This window comes from Scophthalmus maximus, chromosome 12 (assembly GCF_022379125.1).
Source record: "Scophthalmus maximus strain ysfricsl-2021 chromosome 12, ASM2237912v1, whole genome shotgun sequence".
NCBI classification, from domain to species: domain Eukaryota; kingdom Metazoa; phylum Chordata; class Actinopteri; order Pleuronectiformes; family Scophthalmidae; genus Scophthalmus; species Scophthalmus maximus.
This window is the reverse complement of record NC_061526.1, coordinates 24,176,205-24,202,500: the sequence shown is the minus strand read 5'-3', so window position 1 is coordinate 24,202,500 and position 26,296 is coordinate 24,176,205. Positions and strand designations below refer to the sequence as shown.

At 46.6% G+C, this 26,296-nt stretch overlaps 1 protein-coding gene across 11 annotated transcripts; it reads left to right on the top strand.

Annotated features, from left to right (window-relative positions):
- Window positions 1–3,072: 3,072 nt before the first annotated feature.
- shank3b (SH3 and multiple ankyrin repeat domains 3b) lies at window positions 3,073–26,228 on the top strand. 11 transcript variants are annotated; one of them, XM_047336389.1, is made up of 29 exons: window positions 3,073–3,218; window positions 6,367–6,709; window positions 11,364–11,535; window positions 11,688–11,727; window positions 11,796–11,891; window positions 12,167–12,238; window positions 12,323–12,431; window positions 12,640–12,791; window positions 12,899–13,028; window positions 13,163–13,200; window positions 13,366–13,482; window positions 13,603–13,680; window positions 13,798–13,864; window positions 13,999–14,221; window positions 14,594–14,787; window positions 14,893–15,006; window positions 15,112–15,187; window positions 15,423–15,505; window positions 16,104–16,228; window positions 16,346–16,478; window positions 16,697–16,777; window positions 16,871–16,888; window positions 17,078–17,208; window positions 17,333–17,426; window positions 17,509–18,132; window positions 18,243–18,524; window positions 19,109–20,393; window positions 20,533–20,559; window positions 21,094–26,228. In XM_047336389.1, exons 3-29 carry the CDS (start codon window positions 11,399–11,401, stop codon window positions 21,686–21,688), a joined length of 5,121 nt encoding a protein of 1,706 aa, XP_047192345.1. In that variant the 5' UTR covers window positions 3,073–3,218; window positions 6,367–6,709; window positions 11,364–11,398; the 3' UTR covers window positions 21,689–26,228. The 11 variants fall into 11 exon arrangements, with proteins under 11 accessions (XP_047192345.1, XP_047192346.1, XP_047192347.1 ...); XM_047336390.1 differs by lacking the exon at window positions 11,688–11,727; XM_047336391.1 differs by having other exon boundaries at window positions 11,688–11,891; window positions 20,533–20,576; window positions 21,094–21,231.
- Window positions 26,229–26,296: the final 68 nt, after the last annotated feature.

The following is a 26,296-nucleotide window of genomic DNA, read 5'->3' as shown; positions in this document are numbered from 1 at the left end:
ACCCGCGAACACAGGTGAGAAAATATTGACGTCTCGTGCGCTTTAAACGCGCAGGTGAACGTGACGTCACTGCGGGTGGTTGTTCACTCATCCAGTCGATGAGCTGTCAATCATTTTCATACACACATGCAGAATCCCACTATTATGATGTTTACTAATCATTTTGTTACGTCATTGATGACGTCGCTGTTGTTGTTGTTGTTGTTGTTGTCCCATCAACCTCTCAGATAAAAACGAACCTGCTTATTATTCACATGTCGGACTCAACTTACACGTGTTAATTAATGTGTTAACTAAATTAACATAAACAAAAATGTTTACAAGAAAGGTTAAACTGTATTTTGTCTTGACGTCAGTTATTTATTTTTAATCAGAGTTAAAATAAAAAATATAGATATTATTTATTTTTTACATGTCAAGCAGCTGCTGGACACCTGCACACAACATAGTGTATTATTTTTTAACCACACATAACTGCAGCTCTGATGACACTGACAACAGGATGTTGATATTTAAAATAAATCATAATATGCTTTGACATAATAAACAGATTGACATTAACATTTAGCACGAATTATAAAAATACAAATGTTTCCTTCCACTGCTATTATTATTTTATTGATCCCAAGGGGAAATTATAAGTTATTAGTTAGTGGTTCATCAAGTGGTGGAATTTATTTTCCAGTTGGTAAGAAGAAGAAACTTTGTTTTCATTAAACTTTTTCACATTTATTTATTTTTATCATTACAGTAACTTATAACTTTATTAGAAATTATTTTATAAAAGAAATGATTAGTTAAATGTGACATATGACTTAATATATTTGTTTCGGTTATAAAAAAAGTTATTTTACAAACATAAACCAGTGGAACCGACTCTTTGTGTTTTCAGTCTGACTTCCTGGTTGTTTTCTGCTCGTGCTCAGTAGTGTCATGCCGTCCAACGTGGAGATCAAAGCGAAGGTGAGCGACCTGACGCACATCGGCGAGAAGGCGGCGACGCTCAGCCAATCGGAGGGCACGATCATCCTTCAGCACGACACCTTCTTCAACTGCAGCAACGGACGACTGAAGCTGCGAGACTTCATGGTTTGTCCGTCCGTGTGTGTGTGAGTGAGTGAGTGCGTGTGTCTGTGCATGCACAAAAAATATATTAAATAACACAAGGAATTATGATTATAATAGACTTAAAACACAAAGGAATGTTGCCAAATTAATTCAGGTATAAAACTGATTAACATGTTTGTCTGTGTGTTTGTGTGTGTGTTTGTGTGTGTGTCGTCAGGACGGCTCCGGTCAGCTGATCTTCTACGAGCGTCCCGACACCGACGGACCCAAACTGTCTCGTTACTCCATCAGTCCGACCAGCGACCCGCAGAGTCTGCAGGTGAACCGCCGCCGACGTGTGGTTGTGTCGCAACACGAGGTCGTCAAACCCAGGTCACTAACTGTGTGTGTATGTGTGTGTGTGTGTGTGTGTGTGTGTGTGTGTGTGTGTGTGTGTGTGTGTGTGTGTCTATATAGACTGTGCTGTCGGACGCGCTTGGGGTCAAAGGTGAGGTGTGGAAGGAGCGGCGGCTCTTTATGATCGGTCAGACCAGAGTTCACCTGGACACAGTGCGGGGACTGGGACACTACATGGAGCTGGAGGTACACACACACAAACACACACACACATCAAATCAAATCAAATCAAATCAAAATTCAGTGTTTATCATGACACTTTCAAAAATTTATGAACTCCAACCGGGGAGGCGTTGTGAAACTCAGAGGACGATGTGTGTGCGTGTGTCCAGGTGGTGATGCGACCCGAGCAGACGGTGGAAGAAGGTCAGCGAGTGGCCGAGGAGCTGATGGAGAAACTGGGCGTGTCCCCGGAGAGTCTGGTGACCGGAGCGTACGTGGATCTGATCCTGGACGGACACGAGGAGACGTAAAACAAACGCACACCTGTCGAGCAGAGCGATCGGAAAACAATAATCAATACAGACGGTGATCACACTGTGTAGCGGCGTTAGCCTCGTTAGCTTTTTGTAAAATACTTCGGTGACATTAACGGTGTGTTAGTTTGAGACAAAGTTCTGTGACGTGTTTTTAGTTTTTTAAGAAATAAACGAGTTCAAACAAAGATTCGGTTTTATTTTTGGTTTTATTTTAATAAGACGTAGTCAAATGAGGATCGAGAGTTTCACTGCATTAAAAATGTCCACGTGTTGAAAACATTTAAATTTGAACATAGTAGAACAGACCATCAGACTAGATGGATCATATATATGATAAACAAAATCTAAAAAATTCAGTAAAAACAATAATATTTTTAGTTTTCGTTTTTCTCTTCTTCCTTATTCATATTTTTTATTATATTTTTGCACCTGATCTTTTAGAATATATTATAATACTGTCAAGATTTTTAGCCATATTGTTTGTAAATGGATTTGGTTGAATAATAATAATCCAGTTGATCACCTGCTCCTAATGTCAATTTCCCGTCTGATCGAGGATCGTTGAACACGCGTGTGGAGTCATGTGATGTGTTCGACACAGAACCAGGTCACATGACCCCCCCCCCCCCCCGCTCTGCCACGTGAGCTCTTATTGGTCGAGTCATTAAATCAAACATTTTAATTTAGTTTTAAGGGAAATATATTAAAAAAATTCCAGCGCTCATCATTGGCCAGTGATAAAGATGTTGATGATGATGATGATGATGCTAATGCTGAATCCCCCCTTTTTTCCCCCATTGCATCGTTGCCATGGGGACGGGGCCGCTCCTCCACACCCACGCTGCCCCCCCCCTCTCTCTCTCTCTCTCTCGCTCTCTCGCTCATCGATGAGAGAGAGAGAGAGAGGTGTGTTTTTTTACCCACGCATTGGAGTGGGAGACAACGTGCACACACACACACACACACACACACACACACACACACACACAGTGTGTGTCATGCGAGCAGTGTGTGGGCTGAACCGACCAGCCTTCCACTCATCCTACCTCTCCCTCCCTCCCTCTCTCTCTCTCTCCCTCTTCTTCCCTCTCTCTCCTCGTCTCCGATACTCCTCTTCCTCGTCCTCCTCTTCCTCCTCTTCTCTTTCTTCCTCTTCCTTTTTTTCTGTCCATCTTCCAACCTCCCCGTCTCTTTCTCTCTCTCTCTCCATCAGCATCAGTCCCTTTTCTTTTCAATTTATCATCATGGAGAACGAGTCGCTGCAGATCTCTCTGGGTGAGTCTCACTGCAGCTCTCTGTGTGTGTGTGTGTGTGTGTGTGTGTGTGTGTGTGTGTGTGTGTGTGTGTGTGTGTGTGTGTGTGTGTGTGTGTGTGTGTGTGTGTGTGTGTCACTTGCTGCTCGTCTGTAACTTTAAAAGTCGTCGTGATTTAATCTTCTTTCATACTTCACCTTTTTTCGTCCTCTTCTTGTCTTTTCATGTCTCTCCTTGCTTCCTTTCCTTGCCTCCTCTTCATTTGCCTCCTCTCCTTCAATAAATTTCATTTTCCTCTCCTTTTTTTATTTCCTAATTTCGCTCTCTTCCTCTCTTCTCATTTTTACTTTCCTTCCTCTCTTCCTTTTTTCTTCCCATCATTTCCTTCCTTAAACAATCATTTGCTTCCTTACCTACTTTCCTCCTGTCTTCACTTTCTTGTCTGTCCAAGTCTCCTCACTTCCTTCCCTTCTCTTTCTTCTCTTCATGTCCTTTCCTTTCCCCTTTTTCTTCTTCTCCTTTTCTCATTTCTTTCTCTTTTCCTAACCTCCTTTTCTTCCTTCCTTCCTTCCTTCCTTCCTTCCTTCCTCCCTCCCCTCTGTCCTATTTTCGTCTTCCTATTTCCTGTTTCTGTTTCCCCATCATCACTTTACCGTCCTCTGTGTGTGTGTGTGTGTGTGTGTGTGTGTGTGTGTGTGTTATGTAAGAGCAGCAGAGTGTGTGTAGGCTGTAATCTCAGACCGTCTATCTACAGAGATGATCCCCCCCCCCCCCCACTGCAATAAAAAAAGAAAATCGAACCCTACAAACATCACGTGGTCGTCATGGCAACATGTGAAGCTGCGTTGCCTCGACGGTCAGAGGTGAAGCTGCTGCGTTAGCAACAGTCAGGACTATTTTTTTAAAATGTCGATCAGTTCACTTTTTCTTTTACTGGAATCTAAAACCATCGTCGACAATCTGATGTTTCCATTTAAGATATTTTCGTGCAAAAATGATTTAACAGGTTGATCTGAAGCGTCACTCGTCCTTGTGTCTCTGATTCAAGTGTAGAATTCTCTCTGCTGCTTCAATGTGTCTGAAGGACGGAAACAAGGAGAGGAACATTCATACAAAAAGAAACTATTTTTGACATTTTTACACCAGAATGTTAAAGACAAACAGTTTGAATGAAAAGTGTGACTCAATCAGCAGCAAATTTATTCCCAATTTTCTTAAGAGTCGAGGATCTGAGGGTTAAACGCAGTCGGCCTGATTGATGCTGCGTTCACGTTCCAACAGAATCATTCCAGCTCGACGACCATTTTCTCTTCACGTCCTGATCGGATGGTTCTCAGCTGTGGGCGTGGCCTCGTCGGACGCCCGATCACCTGACGGATGAGTCGTGCTCAGAAAAGCTCAGGACGAAATGAATATTAATATTTATTTATAAAAATCACCTCAGACACAGATCAGTTAAGAGAAAATATCTATAAAATCAAAATCTGCCATATTTTGCGTTTTAAACTGCAAAAATGTTTCTAGCTGGAAAGAAAGATTGTTTAAATAACGTCGGCCATCGTTACGTTCCATCAACCGTAGGTTCTTCCACGCACATTGAAAGTGAGGGGTTATTCAGTAGGTTGCAATCTGCTCCCTCACCAGCAGGTGTCACTAAATCTTACACTGAACCTTTAAACGTCTAGGCGGCGTTTACAGGACTTTATATTTTTATTCTTGTCCAAATTCTAAGAGAAGAAAATAACTGAACAGATTTCATCCTCATTTTTTTTTTCGGTGTCAGCTTTTTGGTTCCCAGTGATGTGACAAAGTGTGTGTGTGTGTGTGTGTGTGTGTGTGTGTGTGTCCTGGAAATGTAGCTCCCTCGGCCATCACCATGGCAACCAGTGGCAGGATCTGATAATGCACATTGTGTTTTCTCTCTGTCTGACACACACACACACACACCACGTTCACACCTTACAATGAAACGCTTCCTCTGTGAGATGTGACCACGGCTGAAATGAGCCGAGGGTCGAGTCGGGATCTGCAGAATCAGGACGACACATGAAGCTTCTTCAACTTCCCCGATGAGAGAAACTTCACGAGCAGTTTGAATGTGAACGAGAGGGAAGTTGAGCAGAGGAACATCCAAAAGATCCTGAACGACTAAAATACCAGAACTTGGTTTTAATTCGATCGAATCGATTAAATTCTTTCAGCCGTGAAACGGTGAAGTGAAGTGAAAGAGAAAACACTCGATGTGTCAGCGCCGCCCACGACCAACTAAAAGCAGAATGATCAGTGGGTTCTGCTGCTCTGCCCACTGAGGTGTGAACTGGATCAGAACACGAGACACAGGGACCCAACAGGACCCGTGTGTGTGTGTGTGTGTGTGTGTGTGTGTGTGTGTGTGTGTGTGTGTGTGTGTGTGTCTGTCTTATCAGTGCTATCAGTGCTTCCCAGCTTTTTCCTGCCAAACATCCATTTCCTTGGCAACCCAGACTGGAAACAGGAAGTGTGAGTGACGGGAAGTGCCTCAAATCTTTGTCAAGTCTTTTTTTGAATTGTCCTCCCCGCTGTCTGTGTTGCCATGGAAACATACAACTTTTTTTCTCATAATATTACAACGTTTTGAAATCTCAGATTTTTCTTCCTTTTAGTGTCTCTAACAGTCCGTTGTAGTATTTTCATCAGAGCTGCTGGATCTTTTATATCAAAAAGATCCAGCAGGTCTGTTTGTTTCCTCTGACAGGTCAGAATAGATCCAACATGGCCGACAGCCGAGCTGGTTTCTGTGTCTGTAGTTTTGACGAGAAACACAATCGTCAGATCCGATTTTCTGTGAGTGGAAACGAGGACGAGCGACTCCCACCGTCAGTTCAACGGCTGACGATCAATATTTCAAAACTTTTACATAATCTCAGCAGCAGCGTGTGGCGGCGGATGGAAAACGGAAGTTTGCCGCTCGGTTCAGTTCAGTTGCCATGTGAACCGATACGACGGCTTCGCGTTGCATGAGAGACGTGAAGCTGGAGTCTGACCCACTTTGACGCTTCTCCTCTTCTGACATGTTGCTTTTCTTCTTCTCCCCCTCCTTCACATCCTGGCCTCCCTCCCTCTCCTCTTACCTCCCACCGCCTCCTCCCCATCTTCCTCTTCCTCCCCCCTCTCTTCCTCCCTCTCTACAGGATGGGCAGGGCAGCTCCCAGAACACAGTCTGAACCTCTGAGACCTCTCACTCTGCTGCAGGAAGAACTCACAGGAACTCCACACAAACCACCAGTGAGGAGGAACTACAACGTCCACTGAAGCTGCTTCATCTGCTCCTTCTGCGTCAACCAGGGGATTTACAACCGCCCGCCAGCGACTCAAGAAGCTGCACCAGAACCTGGACACCAGAGTCCGAAGCCAGAACCTCGGACCAGCAGCCCCCAGTGAGAGTCGGGACACGTGACCCAGACCAGGCCCAGAAGAGACCAGCAGAAACCAGTCGAGGCCGTCGGAACAGTTTGATGGGCCTGCGGACGATAGGTGAGTGGAACTGGACCAAACCGGTTCACGAGCTAATGATTGACAACCAGTTAAAGATTAATCCGGACGCAACAGGACGAGAGACGAGTTTCCCACAGGAATGTTTGTCGGCAGCGATGACGGTCGTAGATATTAATAGTTCTCGTCGATGCACCGGCACTTTGAAACGACTCCGGAGGCTCAGATATGAAACATCTCAACGCAGAAATGTATATTTTTTATATTTGAAGATAAGTAGAAATATTTTATATGAAACTGAAGTTCAGTCGGAGTTTGTTCGTCTCTGGACTTTGATTCATTTGCTGAGGAATGAAAAAGACCAACGACTCCACAAACATCTCAGCTTCATTAATTCTCCAGTTATGATCATGAAAACAAGATGAATGAGACGATGTCGGAGCCTAAAACTGATGCTTGAGATTCAACTTCTAAAAAACAAGCGGTTCAAGTACAAATGTTAAGTTTGTGTTGTGGAGGAAACAGACCGGGTTCAGTCGTGTTTCATTCAGACGACAGTTAAATGATATTAAATCAGTTTATTTAGACGCAGAACCTGAGGGAACTCTGGACTGACTGAGTACTTTATTAATACGCAGGATTCTTCTCATTAAGATCCATGAATGATTCCCTGGGAAATCTCCTTTCTTGCAATGTTAAAGAATTTGTCTCTTCATTTCCCGGATCAGCCTCAAACTTTACTGGATTCTTTCTGGGTCCATGTTTCATTGTTCCACCAAGTTTGACTGAGAATCTGCTGGGGAGAGTTTTTGGGGTGTGAAATCCTGCAGACAAAGAAACAAACAATCAAAAACAAAAAGGAACAGAGGGAAAATCTAAAATGGTTGCATTGTCCTTTGAGCTCGAGGTCGTCCATCACTTCCTCCACGTCTTCACCTCTTATCTCGACTCGTCTCAACTTCACACACCTTGAATCTTTTCAGCCGATTTGAAGAAGAAGAAGAAGAAGGGAAGTGAATTAAATCGTCTGCCTCCGTTAATCATTCATCCGACGTCCTTGATCTGCTGGAGTTTCACGTTATCGCCAAAAGGAGAATCAGAAACGTCCCGTGAGAGTTGACGTGACATGAACATGAGCGTGAAGCCGGATCCTCCTGATCGCCCCCTGGTGTCTGGCTGCAGTACAGGTCCTAAGCCCCGCCCCCTCATGTCACGGGAGGTCGTTCTTATCACTGATGTTTGTTCACGTGTTCATGTTTCTGATTGTCTGAGACGTGATGATTGACAGCTGACACTGTCTGAACCTGAGATACTATTATTATTATTAACTTCATTTGAATTCAACGTCGTCGTCGTCGTCTTCATATTCAGCCTCTTCGTCTTCCTGCTCTGTGAGAAGGTTTCTCTCACTTTCTGTTGAACAAAACACAGTTGTTGTTTTTCTTGTCTCATCTCTCGAGCTCCACGTTCCGACTGTGATCAGCTGGCGACACAGACGCCTCCTCGGCACAAAGCAGCATCCAGTCTGTCTGAGTTATGCAAGAAGTCTGTGGAGGAAAAATGAAAACTAAGAATCAGAGCTGGAGGTTCACTGAGGAACATCTGTCGGAGGCTTTCAGTGGCCACGTCGTGGTCTCCTCTGATCTGTGTTCACAACACACCAACAGAGATGAAGGTGGAAGACTCTCGTTTGACCTTGAGGAGATTTTCACGTTCTCACTCGGCGCTGAAGGTTTGATTGTGTTTCAGCCGCGGTGAGAAGCTGCAGGACAGAGCGACGCGTCGCCGGGTAGAGACGCTCCTGTGTGATCCAGCCGTGTGTGTTTGAACAGCTGTCAGACAGTTGTTGGCTCGCCTCTCGTCTTTGCCGCCATTTTGAAGGTTAATCCATCAAAACGACGCATGAAAAGCTCCGATTTCAGCGAGCACGAGAAAAACCCTTCCGCGTCTCCGTGGTTCCAGAGGACAAGTGTGAAGATTCAAACGGAGAAGGAGTTGTTCAGGGAGATGGTTCGTCGCAGCCAGAGAGAAACACTTTGTGTCCGAGCTGGTGAAATGGCAGGAAGGTGGTTCAGAGCCTCTGATTGGTTCGATCTGAAGCGGAGAAGGTTGGAGACGGAACCCAACGTCTGGAGGCAGGAAGTGAACAGTCGTGTGATGCGACCTGCGTCTCTGTTCGTTGGGTCGTGTTCACCGTTCGATTCTGACAAACGACGAACTCCTCTGCTCCGTTTCTGTTCCAGAACTAACAGCTGATAAAAGAAACTGTGACGGAGTCTCGAAGAGTCGAACACAAAGACCAGATCTGGATTGTGTTTCTCTTCAAGCGGTCGACGCCCACATCTCTCTGATGTCCCAGTGTCCTCGAAGGCAGCGACGAGGGAGAATGTTCAAACGAGTCTCATCTGCGTTGATAATTAAATTTTCTCTGTACGAGTCAAAGTCCCGAACGCGTTTGAAGTTCATGCTTCACGTTGATTCTCACAGCAGGACGTGAACGCGAGATGAATCACTTCCTCTCGTTCACCAGAATAAAAGTCTGGTGAACGAGGTCGTTCTTAACGACAGCGTTTCCCCCCCGCAGAGCGACGACAGGTCACCGGTAGAAACACTGTATCATGAACATATTTCAGACGTTTAAAACAACTAATGTGAGGCTGTAGTTTTTAATGTCTTGTTTAGTGTTTATCAGAAACTGTTGCCCGTCGATTTGTCAGCTGCGGTTTTGAAGCCTCGAGTTTCGCACGTCGTCCAGGGACTTGTCGGCTTTTTTGAAAACTGGACATATAATTGTGGGTGTGGCCTGACTAACAAGCTCGTCCACCTACACCTGCAGCAATTGGATGGTACCTGCTGTCAATCACTCTGTAGCCACGCCTCCAAAACATCCGGTGCTATATGGTCCATGCAACTGTAGATGAACCATAATGTACAAAATGAACATCATGTGTTGAAGAAGACTTGAAACTAGAGATTGAACCATAAACTCCTCAGGAAAATGTTTTACTGACGTTATGAATCAAGAGAGAAGTCGAGTCACGTTCTCACAGAGTCGCCCCCTGCTGGTCAGGACACAGAACACAGGCTTCACACACTTCACTGTTGGATTCATTTTGCCGGAGCCACAATAATCCAGCTCATCATAAAAGTGAGGGCAAGCGAGGCGGTGAGAGAGAGAGAGTCATCAGGTAGGTCGGTACTTTTAAAACTGGAGCTGCGAAAATTGTTCGACTGCGTTGCCATAGAAACAGCGAGGATGTAGATCAGGGGGGCTTTTTTTAACACACACTCACACACACTCACACACACTCACACACACACACACACACATAGTGACACAGTGAGGTTAGCACAGGATTCCCTGCTATTCCAGTTTCTATGACAACTCACGACTCGTCCTCCTCTCGTCGTCTGACTCTCTCTCTCTCTCCTCCTCGTCTGAGTTCTGACTCCGGCTCGGCTCCGCGGGCCCGAGCGGAGATCGGGTGCCGATGGGCTCCGACCAGGACGACGATGATTTAAAAGTCATAATAACGAGGTTGTGTTAGTTGATCAGAGAATAATGAAAACATCCGCAGCAGATCCAGTGTTGGTGCTGAGGGACCGTCTGGAAATGACTTAAGTGTAAAATTCATTAACACTTAGTAATGTTTTAATTTATCACGTATCAGAAGACGACGTGGAGAAGGAGAAAATAAATTATTTCTGATACCTATATCAGCCGGTATGTGTATATATATATATATATATATATATATATAAACTTACAGTGGAACTGGTGATTCAACTGTTTATGAAAGGGTGTGATGTCTCACAGTGAGTGAGTGTGTGTGTGTGTGTGTGTGTGTGTGTCTGTGTGTGTGTGTGTGTGTGTCTGTGTGTGTGTGTGTGTGTGTGTGTGTGTGTGTGTGTGTGTGTGGACGACGTCCAGCTCGAGTGAAAAACAGGATGTGATGTCATGTCCCGAGGTCGGATCAGAGTCAGACGATCTGAGCACTACGACGGGGAAGTGATTCGGACTAATCACATTAATACACGACTGTGTTCTGGTTTTGTTCTGCGGCGGAAATGGAATGCGACCATTGTCACTGTCATCATCACTCAGACCTGCTGTGAGAAACGTCTGTGGGAGGCGGAGACATTAATATCTGAATATGACACATCCAGCTGTTAAATGTTGTTGTTATCATGTAACTGACACGTTTTTAATTTGAGCCCAGAGAGAAGAAAGAAAAACAGAAAACCAGGGACGGATCAAAAGTTTTAGTTCAAATAAATCGGACAATAAATCAATGTAACAAAAGTTCAACATGTATATGGTTTGTATATAAATATTAAGAGTTTGGATTCTACAACTTTCCCTCAGAAATCATCCTTGATCCTGAAAGAAATTATCGCAGTATTTAGTTTCACGACATTAATCATGGAGACATTTTTTTCTCCCAGTGTCGTTGACAATAAAACAAATCTGGTCATAATCTGGGATTTAAATAATAACTTTTGAAGTTGTGATTGCAACTTTGCAGTTTGACGCAGTTTACGAAAATCATAATTACGATTAGTGGAATATGAGGAGTGTCGCTTAATTAAGTTGTTTTTTCTGTTCATTGATCGACTAATTGAATGATCAATAATCCAGAGCCCATTGTCATGACGACTGTAGTTTGACGTGCGTGTGTGTGTGTGTGTGTTTCAGCCACATGCCTCTGAGTCCGGCTGCTGACACCAAACATGATCGCCCGCGGCAACAGGCGGTTTCTAACGGCAACCCGACAGGCTCTGCTGTTGCCAGGGACGACGAAGCGGATGACACGCCCCCTGGAAACAGCACTGTCGTCCGCATCGGCATCCCGGACCTGCAGCAGACGGTAACACACACACACACACACGTATATTTATATTTATATATAATCTGTGAATGAATGAAGCCGCAGGACAAACCCGTCTGTCTGTCTGTCTGTCTCTTTCTCTGTCTGTCTGTCTGTCTGTCTGTCTGTCTGTCTGTCTCCCGCTCCCTCAGAAGTGTTTGCGGTTGGACCCAGAGTTACCAGTGTGGACCAGTAAGCAGAGGGTTCTGGTCACGTTGACTCAGTCTCTGTCGGATGTTCTGAACTATGGTCTCTTCCAGCCGGCGTTCAACGGCCGAGCCGGAAAGTTTCTGGACGAGGAGCGGCTGCTGAAGGACTATCCCCTGCCCCCCATCACGCCCATCCCCTACCTGGAGGTGAGTTATGAACAACATGTTTATTTAGGTGCACGGATATCGAGACGATGTAAAAGAGAAGAAGGAGGGGGGAGGGGGGATGGAAGGTCGAGGGACAAATGACGCAGGGTCGAGAGAATCGAGGGAAACTAAAACCAAATACCAAAATTCAATGGAAACTTTGTTCCACCAAGTTAACTGTAAATCTGTTCAGTGTGTTTTCGTGTTTGACGTCTGATGACCAGCGTCTCTGTACGAACCAACGCTAACATTTAACATGTTTCTTATTTTGACAGTTTCGTTATAAGAGGAGAGTTTACACGCAGACCTACGTGGACGATAAACAGCTGGCCAAGTTACACACCAAGGTACACACACTGAAAACACACATCTATCTAATCTAATTTTCTGAATACGGACACAAAGTTTTAATAACGTGTTTTTTCTTTCAGGCCAATCTGAAGCGTTTCATGGAACATGTGCATCAGAAGAACGCAGAGAAAATTTCCAAATGGCTGGAAAAAGGCCTGGACCCCAACTTCCACGACTCAGACAGCGGGGGTACGCACACACACGCACACACACGCGCACACACACACACACACACACATTAGAGTAGAAACTGTTTCCTGGATTAAAATCCTCCAGTTCAAAGTTCAAATATCTCACAAGACATTTTTCTGACTTTTCAGAAACTTTCAGATTTCAGACTTTTGAACTAAACTTTATGAAACTGTCTCATGTTGTGTGTGTGTGTGTGTGTGTGCAGAGTGTCCTCTGACGCTGGCCGTGCAGCTGGAGGAAAGCTGCGAGCTCATTAAAGTCCTGCGCTGCGGTGGAGCTCACCTGGACTTCAGGACCAGAGACGGCATCACGGCGCTGCACCGGGCCGTCCTCTGCAGGAACAGCGCCGCTCTCACCGTGAGGAAACGTGTTTTTACCGACTGGGCCTGAAGGCGTCTTGACAAGATTTTACTGTTTTGAAGTTCTGTAAGTTATAATTAATACGTTTCTGTCCCGGTCCCCAGACGCTGCTGGACCTCGGGGCGTCCCCGGACTACAAGGACAGCAGAGGCCTCACTCCGCTCTACCACTCGGCCATGGTGGGCGGCGCCCCCTACTGCTGCGAGCTGCTGCTGCAGGACCACGCCACCATCGGTACGGAGGCTCGCGGGGGTCAACCCAGCTCTGTGTTTGTGTGTGTGTGTGTGTGTGTGTGCGTGTGTTGACTGTGTCGTTTGTGAAACAAAAACACTTCAACGCTGAAAGATTTCCTGTTGTCATGGTTACAGGGATGACTGATGAGAACGGGTGGCAGGAAATCCACCAGGTGACAGACACTCACACACACACACACACACACACAAAAACAGACAATCATTTGAATGTCGCTGCACTGATGATAAGTTCCATCCTGTACAATTTTGATGTGTGTGTGTGTGTACGTGTGTGTGCATGTGTGTGTGTGTGTGGGCGTGCGTGCGTGTGAGTTCAGGCATGTCGCTATGGTAACGTGCAGCACTTGGAGCACCTGCTTTTCTATGGCGCTGACATGAGTTCTCAGAATGCATCAGGAAACACCGCACTGCACCTCTGTGCTCTCTACAACCAGGTAACACACATTAAGTACTGTACACACACACACACACACACAATATTAATGTTCTCTGTGTCTTGTTCTTATGTTTATTTTATTTTGTAATTATTAAAATAATCTTTGATGGTTTTGCAGGACAGTTGTGCCAGAGTGCTTCTGTTCAGAGGAGCCAACAAGGACATCAAGAACTACAACAACCAGACGGCCTTTCAGGTACAGAAACTACAACCTGACTGCCCTGCTGGAGGTAGTCCCTGAACTGAACTGTGTGTGTGTGTGTGTGTGTGTGTGTGTGTGTGTGTGTGTGTGTGTGTGTGTGTGTGAGAGAAGGTGGCGATCATTGCTGGGAACTTCGAGCTGGCAGAAATCATAAAAATCCACAAAAGCTCTGATGTCGGTGAGTTTGCCGAAAGTTTTTACTTATTTAGATCTCGTTCATGTTTCTATGAGCAGAGGAAGCAGCAGATGTTAACTGTGTGTGTGTGTGTGTGTGTGTGTTCGTGTGTGTGTGTGTGTGTGTATGTGAATAAGTAGTTCCCTTCAGAGAAACTCCCTCCTACACCAAACGCCGGCGAGGCGTCGTTACCAGGGCAACGGCTGGAAACGGCCTCTCGTCCCCGCGCTCTCTTATTCGCTCAGCCAGTGACAATGCTCTGGAAAGCCCCGCCTCCTCTCCTGGCCCCTCCCTCCAAAGCCTGGAGACACACCACGACACGCACACACACTCGCTACGACGACACACACGCCGACTCAGGTAAACGTTCACAGTGACATTCACCGACAACAGTAACTGTACCAGTACAGTCGTCTGCTTTAGTACTGCTGTTGTTTTCTGTAGCGTCATTGTGTTTTTTTGATTAGAGAAGTTATGTTATTAGTGCAGTCTTTATGTTTCGTACAATTTGTTTGTGTAGTTTTTTGTTTGTGTAGTTTTGTTTGTAGTTTTTTTTATTGGTGTTGTAGTTTTTCCTTCACCTGACACGTAGTTGGTTCAGCAGCAGTGTTGACATCAGATTTACTGTATCTGGTAGTTCAGTAGTTCAGTAGTACATTAAACTGCATCACTGTGTTGCCATGACGACTGTACCTCCAGACGTTGTTGAGCCTCTGTACATCTGGCTCACAGTTTGTCCGTCTGCAGCCCGAGCGGCGGCGCAGGCCACGTGGAGACCAGCCCCCCCCCCTCCCCTCCGCTGACCCCCCAGCTGAGGAAGAGGAGGCTGTACAGCGCCGTGCCGGGACGAACCTTCATCGCCACCCGGTCCCACGTCCCCGGGGGGCCGGGCGAGATCCAGCTACACCGCGGAGAGAGAGTCAAAGGTCCGCCGCTTGTGTTCTGTTGTTCTGTGTGCACGTGACGTTTTGTGTATTTACAGTGGTAATAGTGTGTGTGTGTGTGTGTGTGTGTGTGTTGTGGACCTACAGTGCTGTCCATCGGTGAGGGGGGATTCTGGGAAGGTAGCGTTAAGGGAAGAACCGGTTGGTTTCCTGCCGACTGTGTTGAAGAAGTTCAGATGAGACAATACGACCCGAGGCTGGGTGAATATGACAAATATTAACTATTATTATTATTATTATTATATATTTCTATACTATTAACTATGAATTCAATTTGAAATGTGTTTGATTTGAAATGTGTTTCAGAGACGAGGGAGGATCGCACCAAGAGACTGTTCAGACATTACACTGTGGGATCCTACGACAACTACACCTCCTACAGGTGAGACACCGCCATTGCACCACATACAGATTCACAGGTTTTAATTATGTTCAGTTATTAACCACTATTTTACAATTAACTACAATAAAATTGAGAAAAAAATAAAATAATAACAATAATTTACAAAATGCTTCAAACATCTGTACAAATGAAGAAATATCATAAATACTGTACTGTACTGTAATGTAAGTCCTCCACACGATGCGTTTACAGTTTGTTTGTTTCTGTGCGTCAGCGACTACGTGATCGAGGAGAAGACGGCCGTGCTGCAGAAGAGAGAGAGCGAGGGATTCGGCTTCGTCCTCAGAGGAGCGAAAGGTAGAAACAGAGGGAGGAAGAGAGAGATGGAGGGAGGGAGGAGGCGGTGAGAGTTGTGGGTGTTCAGAGGTGTTGGGAGAGGAAAAATAAAAAGAGAGATATTTAAAAAGAGAGGATCGCCAGAGGACAAGCAGGAAAACTCTTCGCTGTTGTTTCATAACGAGTGTTTCTCATCATCTGTGATGAGAAGATATGAAATTACCAAGTTACATTTTTGCAGCAATAACAGCCGAAGCTCATGGGAATCGTTTGGAGTTAATGTTTGAAATATTTAAACTGTTACATTATCCCAAGTTATTAACATTAATTTTTAAAGTTATTACTGATTGTGTGAGAAAGTATCCACACGTGTTTTCTGACATACATGTGAAGAACAGTGTGGAACATGTGTTCCTCTGACCCCGACGGTGCAGACGTGACCTTTAACCCCTCATGTGGTTTCATTCAGGACGAGACCTCCAGCAAAACAACATCAGCAGCTCAAGTTTAAAACACTGTTGTTATTAAAACATATTATTCTGATTGGCCGTGTTAATTATGAATCGAAATGTCAAAATCACAGTTAAATAAATCACCTTCTTTCTCCGTCTGTTTCCAGCTGAGACGCCAATCGAGGAGTTCGCCCCGACGCCGGCGTTTCCCGCTCTCCAGTACCTGGAGTCGGTCGATCAAGGGGGCGTGGCCTGGAGGGCGGGGCTACGGACTGGAGACTTCCTCATAGAGGTAACTACACCTGACATCTCACCTGAGGCGCCGTCAGATTCCTGCTCGTTGAAAATAGCTTTAATGTAAATGTTCGTGTGTGTGTGTGTGTGTGTGTGTGTGTGTGTGTGTGTCCAGGTGAACGGGTCAGACGTGGTGAAGGTGGGTCACCGGCAGGTCGTCTCTCTGATCCGACAGGGAGGAAGTCGCCTGCTGATGAAAGTCGTGTCTGTCTCCAGGAAGTCAGAATCCAACCTGATCAGGAAGAAAGGTTCTGTCGGCCTTCTTGAATTTTCTGTCTTTAGTTTGTTCAAACTGTTTTTTGTTAAAGGAACAATTCTAGTTTCTTTTCTTTTATCTGGTTCAATTTGTTTGTGCATTTCAATTTACTAAACTAGTATTTCATGAAAAATTGTGCACCGAAATAAAATTTTCTCTGTTTCTCTCTCTGTGCTTTAACTGTGGTCTGATTGGTCACTTGCCTTTTAGCTCCACCCCCTCCAAAACGAGCCCCGAGCACCTCACTGACGCTCCGATCCAAGTCCATGACCGCTGACCTGGAGGACATAGGTAAAACAAACACACGCACACACACACACACACACACACACTGTTGAGTCAAACTGTAGGAGTGTGTGTTGTTGACCTTTGCTCTGTCTGCAGCCCGGAGGAGACGCTACGGTGAGTCACATGACCCTGGTGTTGTGTTGTCAAACTGTGGTGACGTCATCGTGGTGTCTTGCATGACGTTGTTCTGACGTGACGGTGTTCCTGGGAGTTTTTCCGTTGATGTTGTTGTTGTTGTTGTGATGTCATCAGGCTGTTTGAGTATTTTTGTGTATTCACAATCTCTGCGTCTCTTCCCTCCAGAGAAACTGGACGAGATGTTGGCCGGCGGTCCGCAGGAAGTCGTCCTGAGGGCTCGTCCGTCCGACGACTTCAGAGCGGCGACGGTCAAACAGCGACCGACCAGCCGGCGAATCACACAGGCCGAGATCAACGTGAGACATGACCAACAATGTTCTTGTGCTGCGTTTGTGTCCTCAAGTAACTCCTCAAGTCGTGATGTCAATGTGTGTGTGTGTGTGTGTGTGTGTGTGTGTGTGTGTGTGTGTGTGCGTGCAGTCCCTGTTTGAGCGTCAGGGTCTGGTTCCCCCCTCGGCCCCAGAGAAGAGCACCATGGCTTTACCCAGAGGAATGTCCAGAACCAAGAGCTTCGGTGAGCGTATGAAGTTTGTTTGTGTATAAAGTTTATTTGTTGGGTACCTTTGATTTGACGTCTCCATGGTAAACCACGACAGGCACACCCGAGGACGACAGGATCTCCGCTCTGATCCACGAGAGTCGGTTTCCACGGAGCTCCTCGCTGACGGACAGCTTCATCCCTCCCCCTCCTCAGACGGCTCCACCTCCTCCTCCCTCCGGCTCCTCCTCCGCCTCCTCGCTCTTCCTCCTAGACTCTGGACCCCCTCCCTCTTTCCTCCCGCCTCCTCCCCCGGCTAGAGGGGAGGGGCTGACCCGCTCCAGCTTCAAGCCGGGGGCGGAGCCGAGGCTGCAGGAGCTCTCCGACTCGCCGGCGAGGAGCCACGCCCACGCCGAGCGTCAGAGGAAAGCGAGGTCGATGATCATCCTGCAGGACACGCCACCGCCGCCGCCGCTGCAGCCTGACACTCACGCCGCCGCCGCCACCACCCACGCGCTGCACACCGCCACACACACCGCCACACACACGCTTCACACCGCTACGCACACCTCCACGCTGTCTCTCCACAGCACCAGCCCCGCCCTCGGCCACTCACCGCTGTCACGCCGCCGGGGTCGACCAATAGAAAACCCATACGCCAATGTGGGACAGCAGGCTCCACCCACCAAACCACAGAGGAGGAAGTCACCTCTGTTGAAACAACTTCCTGTAGAGGAGCAGGGTTAGCATGGTCCTCCCATTACGTCCTCAGGCTCGAGACACAAATATAAAACCAAAGCCTCCTGATCGCTACTCCAATCACTCTGACTCCTTGTGTTGTTTTTCTTCTAGGACTTCTGGATCCATCCAAATCAGACGGCGGCGGGCCGGGCAGCCCCAGCAGGGCGGAGATGTACCAGCAGCAGGTTCTTTCAGAGCGCGCCCGGGTACAGGGCCGCCGGTCATCTCTCTTCCTGTCTGTTGAGGGGGCGGGGTCAGAAAACCAGGTGCCACCCCTCCTTACTCTGAGCCATTCGATGGACGACCTCGGCGAGCTTCCTCCTCCTGCCCCGGTCCTATCGCCTTCACCGACACCCCACACCTTCCTCCACCCGCTGACAGGGAAACCGTTGGGTAAGACCAACATCATGATCACGACGTAATCACTCTTGTTCTTTTGTCATTAAGGATATTTATTTGATAATAATAGGACTTTACTACTAGTAGGGCTGGAATCAAGAATTGGCTCTAGACTTAATGATCAATACCGAGAATAACCCAGACTTCTGTCTTTTCTTTATTATGTTTGATGAAAGCATCCAACAGTTAGACAGTTCTTTAAGAACATCAGATTGCTGGTAAGAAGCATGTAGGTGCTGAACTGAAGGGGAGCAAGCACAGAGCCTTTGAGCTGCACCAGCCTATAGGATAGATTCTTAAGGTATTCTACATAATAATAGTGGAGGACCTATTACAGAACTGCGAGGCGACCCACAAAATACCAGTAGAAGGCCCAGGACTTGGGGCATTCCACAAAATGGAAGAGGACCAAGGACAGATCCTTGCGGTACTCCACAATTTAGAAGGAGAGTAGACGATAGGTAATTACCACAAGTAACAGAAAACTATCTTTCGGAGACGTAGTAAACCCACGTGAAACATGAAGATCCATCCACAGAAAACTTTTGTTCACCTATTCTCTCCTTTTCTGTCTTCAGACCCGTCCTCTCCACTCGCCCTGGCTCTTGCTGCACGAGAACGAGCGCTCACTGCCCGAACGCCAAGTCCTGAGCCTCGAAGTAAACACGCGTCTGCCTCCACTACACCCATTCCCACCCCAGCTGCGAGCCCAGAGGGGCGACACAAGCGCACGCCGCTCCCCACCCCTCAGAGCAGCCCCGAGCCCCGATCCAAGCGCACCACTCCACAGATGAGCCCAGAGCCCAGAACCAAGCGCACTACTCCCCAAACCAGCCCTGAGCTGAGGCATAAACGCATAACCCCGCCTCTGTTCCCCGATGGACAGGTAGAGCGTCCAGAAACAGAGGGAGGAGTGACGTCACCTGCTGCCCCCTCCCCTGAACGTTGGAGACCCTCCTTGCCACCACTGGCCAATGAGAGTCACTCTGCTCTGATTGACAGACGCAGAAGCCTCACAGTGGGCAGCTCCGAGGAGGAGGGTGGAGCTTACACAGTGACACTCCCACCGGCGTTGTTGTCGTCCAGTGATGAAGAAACTAGGGAGGAGCTTCGCAGAATTGGTCTGGTGGCTCCTCCCCCTGCCTTTGCCAGTTCTGCTGCTCCTCCTCTCCCATCGTCTCTCACCCTATTGCCCCGGCGAGCTGGGGAGGGAGGGGGAGAGAGTGGTCCTGACTCTCTGGGTAGACAAGGAGACGAGGAGGAAGGAGGTGACGAAAGGCTCCACGACAGCTCTTCCTCCCCAAGTTCACTCCCTCCCTCCATAACCTTGGCCTCCCCTCCGGCTCCATCTTCCCCGTCCTCCCCAACTGCTGCTCACCCATCTTCCTCATCCGTCTCCACTTCCCCATCAGCCCTGAAGCCTCGCCTTCGTTCGCCTATTGGCCGGGGTCGCTCTTCACTGCGGGACCCACTGCTGAAACAATCATCGGACAGTGAGCTACTCCCCTCCGCTGCATCCTCCTCCTCGCCTTCCTCACCACTCTGTTCCTCCCCCACCAGTGGCCGACAGCCACGCTACCTATTCCAGAGGAGGTCTAAACTGTGGGGGGGAGGGGACGAGGAGCGCCGGGGCCTCAGTCCAGAGGAAGGAGGAGGCCGTCCGGCCGCACTGGGGGGTCAGGGGTCGGCTTCGGCCGTGGATCTGAGCAGCCGGTCGGCGTCAGTGCTGGAGCTGAGTGGCAGGGGGGGTTCTGGACTGGACCTGGCTAATCGGCTACAGCTACTCAACAAAGACAGTCACTCTCTGGGCGAGGAGCCGAGCCCCCTCGACCCGGGCCGGAGGTCACCAGTGGGAGGTGCCAGGTAAGTTGAACTTCCTCTTACATTGTAAATACTGCAGTACTACGGACCTGATAGTACTAGTGTGTGTGTGTGTGTGTGTGTGTGTGTGTGTGTGTGTGTGTGTGTGTTGTAACAGAATTTGTTGTTTGTGTCGTTCCAGATGTGTGGACAGTGAAGAGAGTAAATCGTAGGTTTTTATCTCTGGTAAACATTTCTTGTTATCGCCAAGAGATGATTTTTTTTCATTAGCTAACAGCTAACTAACATGCACCTTCTACGCAGATGACTAACTACTAAAAATCTCAAATCACTTTCCTGTCCATCTTTGGAATTGACTGTTAACACTTGCATGAAGAGCTTTCCTGCTATCCTTGCTTAACAACCGCAACAAGTCATGGCTCGCCTGGCAAGCTTCACAACATGTTGAAACGTTAGCATGGTGCTACCATCGTAAGCTCAAATGTTAGCATGACCAACTCATTCGCAAGCTGTACAACAGTGGTACCTTAACGTTACTTCTAAGGCCAAGAGTTAGCCTTATCATTGACATATTTGGTGCTTGCCAAGTATGAAAGCCAAGCGTCCAGAAATTTAGAGAACTCAAGGCTTGACAGGCGCAGCGACACTAATGAAGGATCAACTGGTAACTTCAAGTAAATGTCTCAATTGATAACTGAGGTCTGCGTGATTCTCAGATGTCATCGTGTTTAATGTGTTGCAGGTTGTTCTCCAGTCTCGGTGAACTCCACACCATCTCCCAGCGAGGATACGGTGCTAGCTATACAGTCCGACCGGGGAGTCGCTACCCTGTCACCCGCCGTAGCCCCTCCCCCTCTCCTTCCCCCTCCGATAGGTCGATAGGGCACCCCTCCTCCACCTCCCCCTGCTCTGAGAGGCCCGACCTGAGCTCGGGTCGCGGTCTGACCATCCTGAAGTCGTCCAGTCTCAGTCTCCCCTCGGAACCAAAGGAGGTTCGGTTCGTGATGCGAAGTGCCAGCGCACGAACCAGGTCACGTTCCCCTTCACCGTCACCCCACGCCTCACCTTGCCCCTCCCCAGTCCTCAGTGGCCCCCTGTTGGCCCTTCGACCCTGGAGGCAGCGGCCACTCAACCTGTGGAATAAATACGACGTGGGCGACTGGCTGGAGAGCGTGGGCCTCGCCGAACACCGCCAGCGCTTCCAGGAGCATGAGATCGAAGGCTCCCACCTCCCGGCCCTCACCAAGGAGGACTACGTGGAGCTGGGTGTCACCAGACTAGGACACCGCATCAACATCGAGAGGGCACTGAGACAGCTGCTGGATGGATCCACTTGACCCCTCGCCTCTGACCTCTAGACATCCTGAACTGTGACCTCATAACCCCTGACCTCTGGTCAGACTCTAGGCCATCTCTTTGACTATAGGATCTCTTAGCAATGACTGAATCTTTAAACCTTTCTACCAACGCAGAGACCAACTCTCTGAACGATCTCGCCGACATTTTGTTCTCATCAGCTGTTTGATCAACTCGGTGTTGTGAAGAGCTCTTTGTCCGGTTTTTAGTTCTAGCACCATTCTTTACTTTGACGTCTGCTAACGACTACTGTCCATTGTTTGTACTGTTGAAACCCTTCAGCCAAATTTGTTATTTCTCTATTTAAAAGGTCAGAAGCGAATGAGGCGGTCGCTGATTCAATGTTATTTAATGAATCCAATTTGTGCTGTTCGTTGTCCCAAAGGAACAATACAGTTTTCTTACGACTTCTAGCGGAGGTCTAAGAATATGTAAAAACTTCTTAAGCTGCAATTGAGAGACCGATATTTGATCCAGACCTGATAGTTGTCGAGGTTTCTAAGAAAAGAGCCTCTTGGCTGTCGATGTGGAGTTCGTCGTGACCTGCGGAAGAATCCATAAAATTTTTGATCTGGATAAACGGGCAGAAAGAAGTCGTTAGCTTTGACGGAGACGTGTCTTCTGATCTGAATTAAATAATTCATAAGCAAAGTTTTGACTTTATTTGAAATCCTGCTGTAAAACTATGGGAATCAAACTACGACGAGAAGCTCTACTCATTTATTAATCTACTAATCCTTCCACACCATCTTTTTCCTAGCGATGTTAACAGATCGATTCATCACTGAACCGTCTCCACGGGTGAAGATCTCCGTTGGTCAAACAGCTGATCGGACAAATGTGACGAGACAGGATCTTTATTCCTCGAGACGCTTTGCTCCTCCAGACGAGACGAGCTGGACTTTTGTTAGCGGAGCTGGACGATGAGCAAACTAAAGGGAATCTGGACCATGACAACAGGAGATTATAGCTGAGGATACGTCTCCCTTCCGTTTGTCTTGTGTCTTAGCATTTCTTCTTTTTTCCCAAGTATCACTCACGACGACTTGGTGTTATCTTTTGAGTTTGTATCTTAATGACGATCATTTAGAACTTATGAATAACAAGTAATAATAATGTGGTGGTGATGACTTACAGAGTTTTAACAGTTTTGGAAAAAATGATTTTTGAGTTCCGAATGATTTGACAATGAGTTGAATTTCCCGATTTTTTTTTTCGCTGATGTTTTTGGAATATTCATGATGATTTGTCAATGAGTGTGACTTTGTGCTGATGTGCTGTGTGTTTCAGGGAGAGCTGCAGCAGAGCTCCAACTGTAAACCTCTCTGGGTTCTAACCTGCTTATCGAGGGCTTACTGTACATGGTGCTATCTGTTTAAAGCCATCTGTACAGAACTCCCCCCCCCCCCCCCCCCCCCACACACACACGTTCCTCACACCAACTAACCCCCTTAAAACTACAGTCATTCATCAATCTAATCAACCTACCTGCAGTGACAGCTGCTCATCAGAAACAGGCCATATATGGAGTTTCCTCGCTGCCATATTGGGGAGTTCTTCCCTGCCATATGTGGAGTTTCCTCCGGACCATATATAGAGTTTCCCTGAAGTGGAGTCGCCCAATCAGAGCCATCTTTATGGCTGCGACTACCGATTCATGTGCAGATCAGTTTATCAATCGTTTCTTCCTATGAATCTTTTACTCTCATATAAGACCTAGACAAAGCAGCTAATTTTATATTTGAGACAAACGATGTGATTGTAGAACACAGAATTTCACAAATGTGCATGAGGGCTGCGAATAATAAATATTTTCATTATCGATTAATAGTTTGTTCTAAGAAAGAAGACAGCCCAAAACCGACCGATATTTTTGGGGGCCAATGCAGATACCAATATTAGGGAGCAAATTCTTTTCCAATACAATATTCTGGCTGATATATACAGGAATATTCCTACCATCAAACCCTTGCTTTAAAAAAGAAATCACCCTACTCAAAGATCAGAAGAGTGTAGAGGAGGTCCAGGGCGTGTTTAGCCTAGCTTAGCACAAAGACTGGAAGCAGGGGGAAACTGATAGCCTATAGCTCAATCGGTTTTCCAGACAAACAAGATAAACGACCTTTCTGAAATCGCTGGACGGTGGATTTCTTTCACTTTTGAACTGACTTGTTAAAAGATTCTAAAGAAGCTTTTGCTTCGCTCGCTCTAACCTCAACTTTGACTCCATCTTGACACAACTGCTGTATATAAAGACGTGTTAGAGTTTCTCCTCGTGATTCTCCTCTAAAGCACAATCAACATCACAGTGCCTGTTTCCACGACGAACCAATCGGCCGCGATGTTTTTAACCGACTCGAGTATCTGAACTCGTGCCGAGACGCGACCGCGACGCCCTTTTGTAGAACAAGTAATATGACCTGATCGTTACCTACAGAGGCTATGGGATGTGTAGTCCATGTACAGCACATTACAGACGACTATAGAGTCTCTATAATATATATTATGGTAGAATAATGTAGCTATAGTGTAATATATAAAGTATAGTAGAAAATAACATTTATACAGTCATATTTTGGGAGTCTATGAAGTCCTGATCCGTATGTGATATTCAGACTTTGTAAACGCCTACATACCAGCTGTTAGCTTAATGCTAACTTCACACTAAAAATTAACAGACGATTCCCACATTTCTTAACATGGATGAATTAAGACAGCATCATAAACCACAGCCAATCAACCTGCTGCTAGTTTGCCCCTGTTGGCCAACTGTGGTACTACACCAAAAAAGCTAAAAATCTGTAAAGCTATTGAAAATGCCTCGAACTCCACACTCCAACCAAGGTCAGTCACTAATTTTTGCTTGCCGACTTTTTAAAATCATTTATGAAGGATTTATATTTGTAAATCTTTTCCCAGAGCGTAGACAAAACTATTTTTATGTGTGAGATGTTGACGAGTAAAAACGCAGAAGAAATCAGGAGGAGGACAAACTTTTTTCACTTCCTGCTCAAACTACAGACGGACATTGAGAAACTACAGACAGCAGGTGAACACGGTGCAGCATTCAGCAACTAAAGAGCCAGAAGGTTCCCTCTGGAGGTGGTGGAGACCAAACACAGAGATAAAACAGAGGGAACTCTGGGACACGACACCACATCAACCACAAACATCTTCTTAACAAACAGAAGAGACGATCCTGGTTTCACAGAGACGCGAAAGTGCCTGTTGTGTAGCTGTTGACACTGACTGAATATCACCTTTTAACAGATATACGCTTTACATCTGTAGTATATATTATAATAGACTAGAACAGTTTGCTGTACAGAGTCATTCACAGAACGAGCCGTCGCCTTCTCTGCAGCGCAACGATGGACGTAATGTAGATCAGCGACGATGAGGTCATGTGACCTCTTAACCTCTGACCTCAGGTCCCCGCTAACTAAACCTGACACAAGGTCATTCACCTCTTTCTCAGCCAATCAGAAAAACAACCAGCAAACCTGCCGCTGAAATCTCAGTTGCTTCTTCAGTAGTTTCTGTTTGTCACCAATCGAAACAAAACACGCTCAGAAGATTAACTGTTCGATTTAGTGTCGTTGAAGAGCAACATTTTCATCTACCTGAGATCTTTGTGAGGCATCGTCAAATCCCAACCAAGGTTTGTCGAATCCCGACAATCTCTTACGAAAACGCGACAATCGATGGTTTGTCAAGAACGAACATGATGCAAAATAAAACTTGCTGGAGGCCTTTGGAACGATGTGCGGATCATTTGTTTGATTCTTGCCTTCGGTGCTCTACACTTGTTATACCTGGTCAATTTACAAGGAAATAACACATCTACACATTTAAGTTCTACCAAGTGTAAATAGATGAGTTCTGACTGAAACAATCAGGACAGGTCACCACTACAGCCGCAGATGCAAAGATCAAGCAAATAAAAATTGGAATATCTATTTTTTATCCAGTTTTCTAAATTGAGAACCATTTTACTTCCTTGCTTCTTACGACTTTCAGTCCTTCAGACTTTGCTGAACAACAAACAAGTTTCCTAAATGTCGACCGAACGTCTACGTTTAATTGAACCTAAATGAACCATCGTCCACACGAGAGATTCAAGGTCACTCGCACTTGGTGATAAAAAGACAAATTTGACAAAATGGAGAATCGTGGACCAAGGTGACGACAGGAGGAACCAGGACATCTGACGACGCACTAACGCCTCATCTCCCTGCTGATTGGCTGAGAATCCCGACTCTGACCTGTTAGAAACGTCCTCCTCCTGATTTTCACATGGGTATAAAAGTTGTATGGCCCCGCCCCCGTCCCCTCCTCCTTTCTGGCTTCCTCTTTCTACAGTATGTTTGTAGTTTCTTTTGGAGTGAGTGGCGTGTGTTGTGGGTTTTTTTCTTCCTCTTTTTCTAAAAAACTATTAAGAGCACACGAGGACAACTGATGAGCTCTGCAACGCAACAGACTGTAACCTTTATAATAAACTGTCATTTAATACAAAGTTAACGCTCAGCATTCACGTGTGCTCCTTTCAAGTCAACTTGTTGGTGACCTCTGACTTTGTTTGGAGTCGA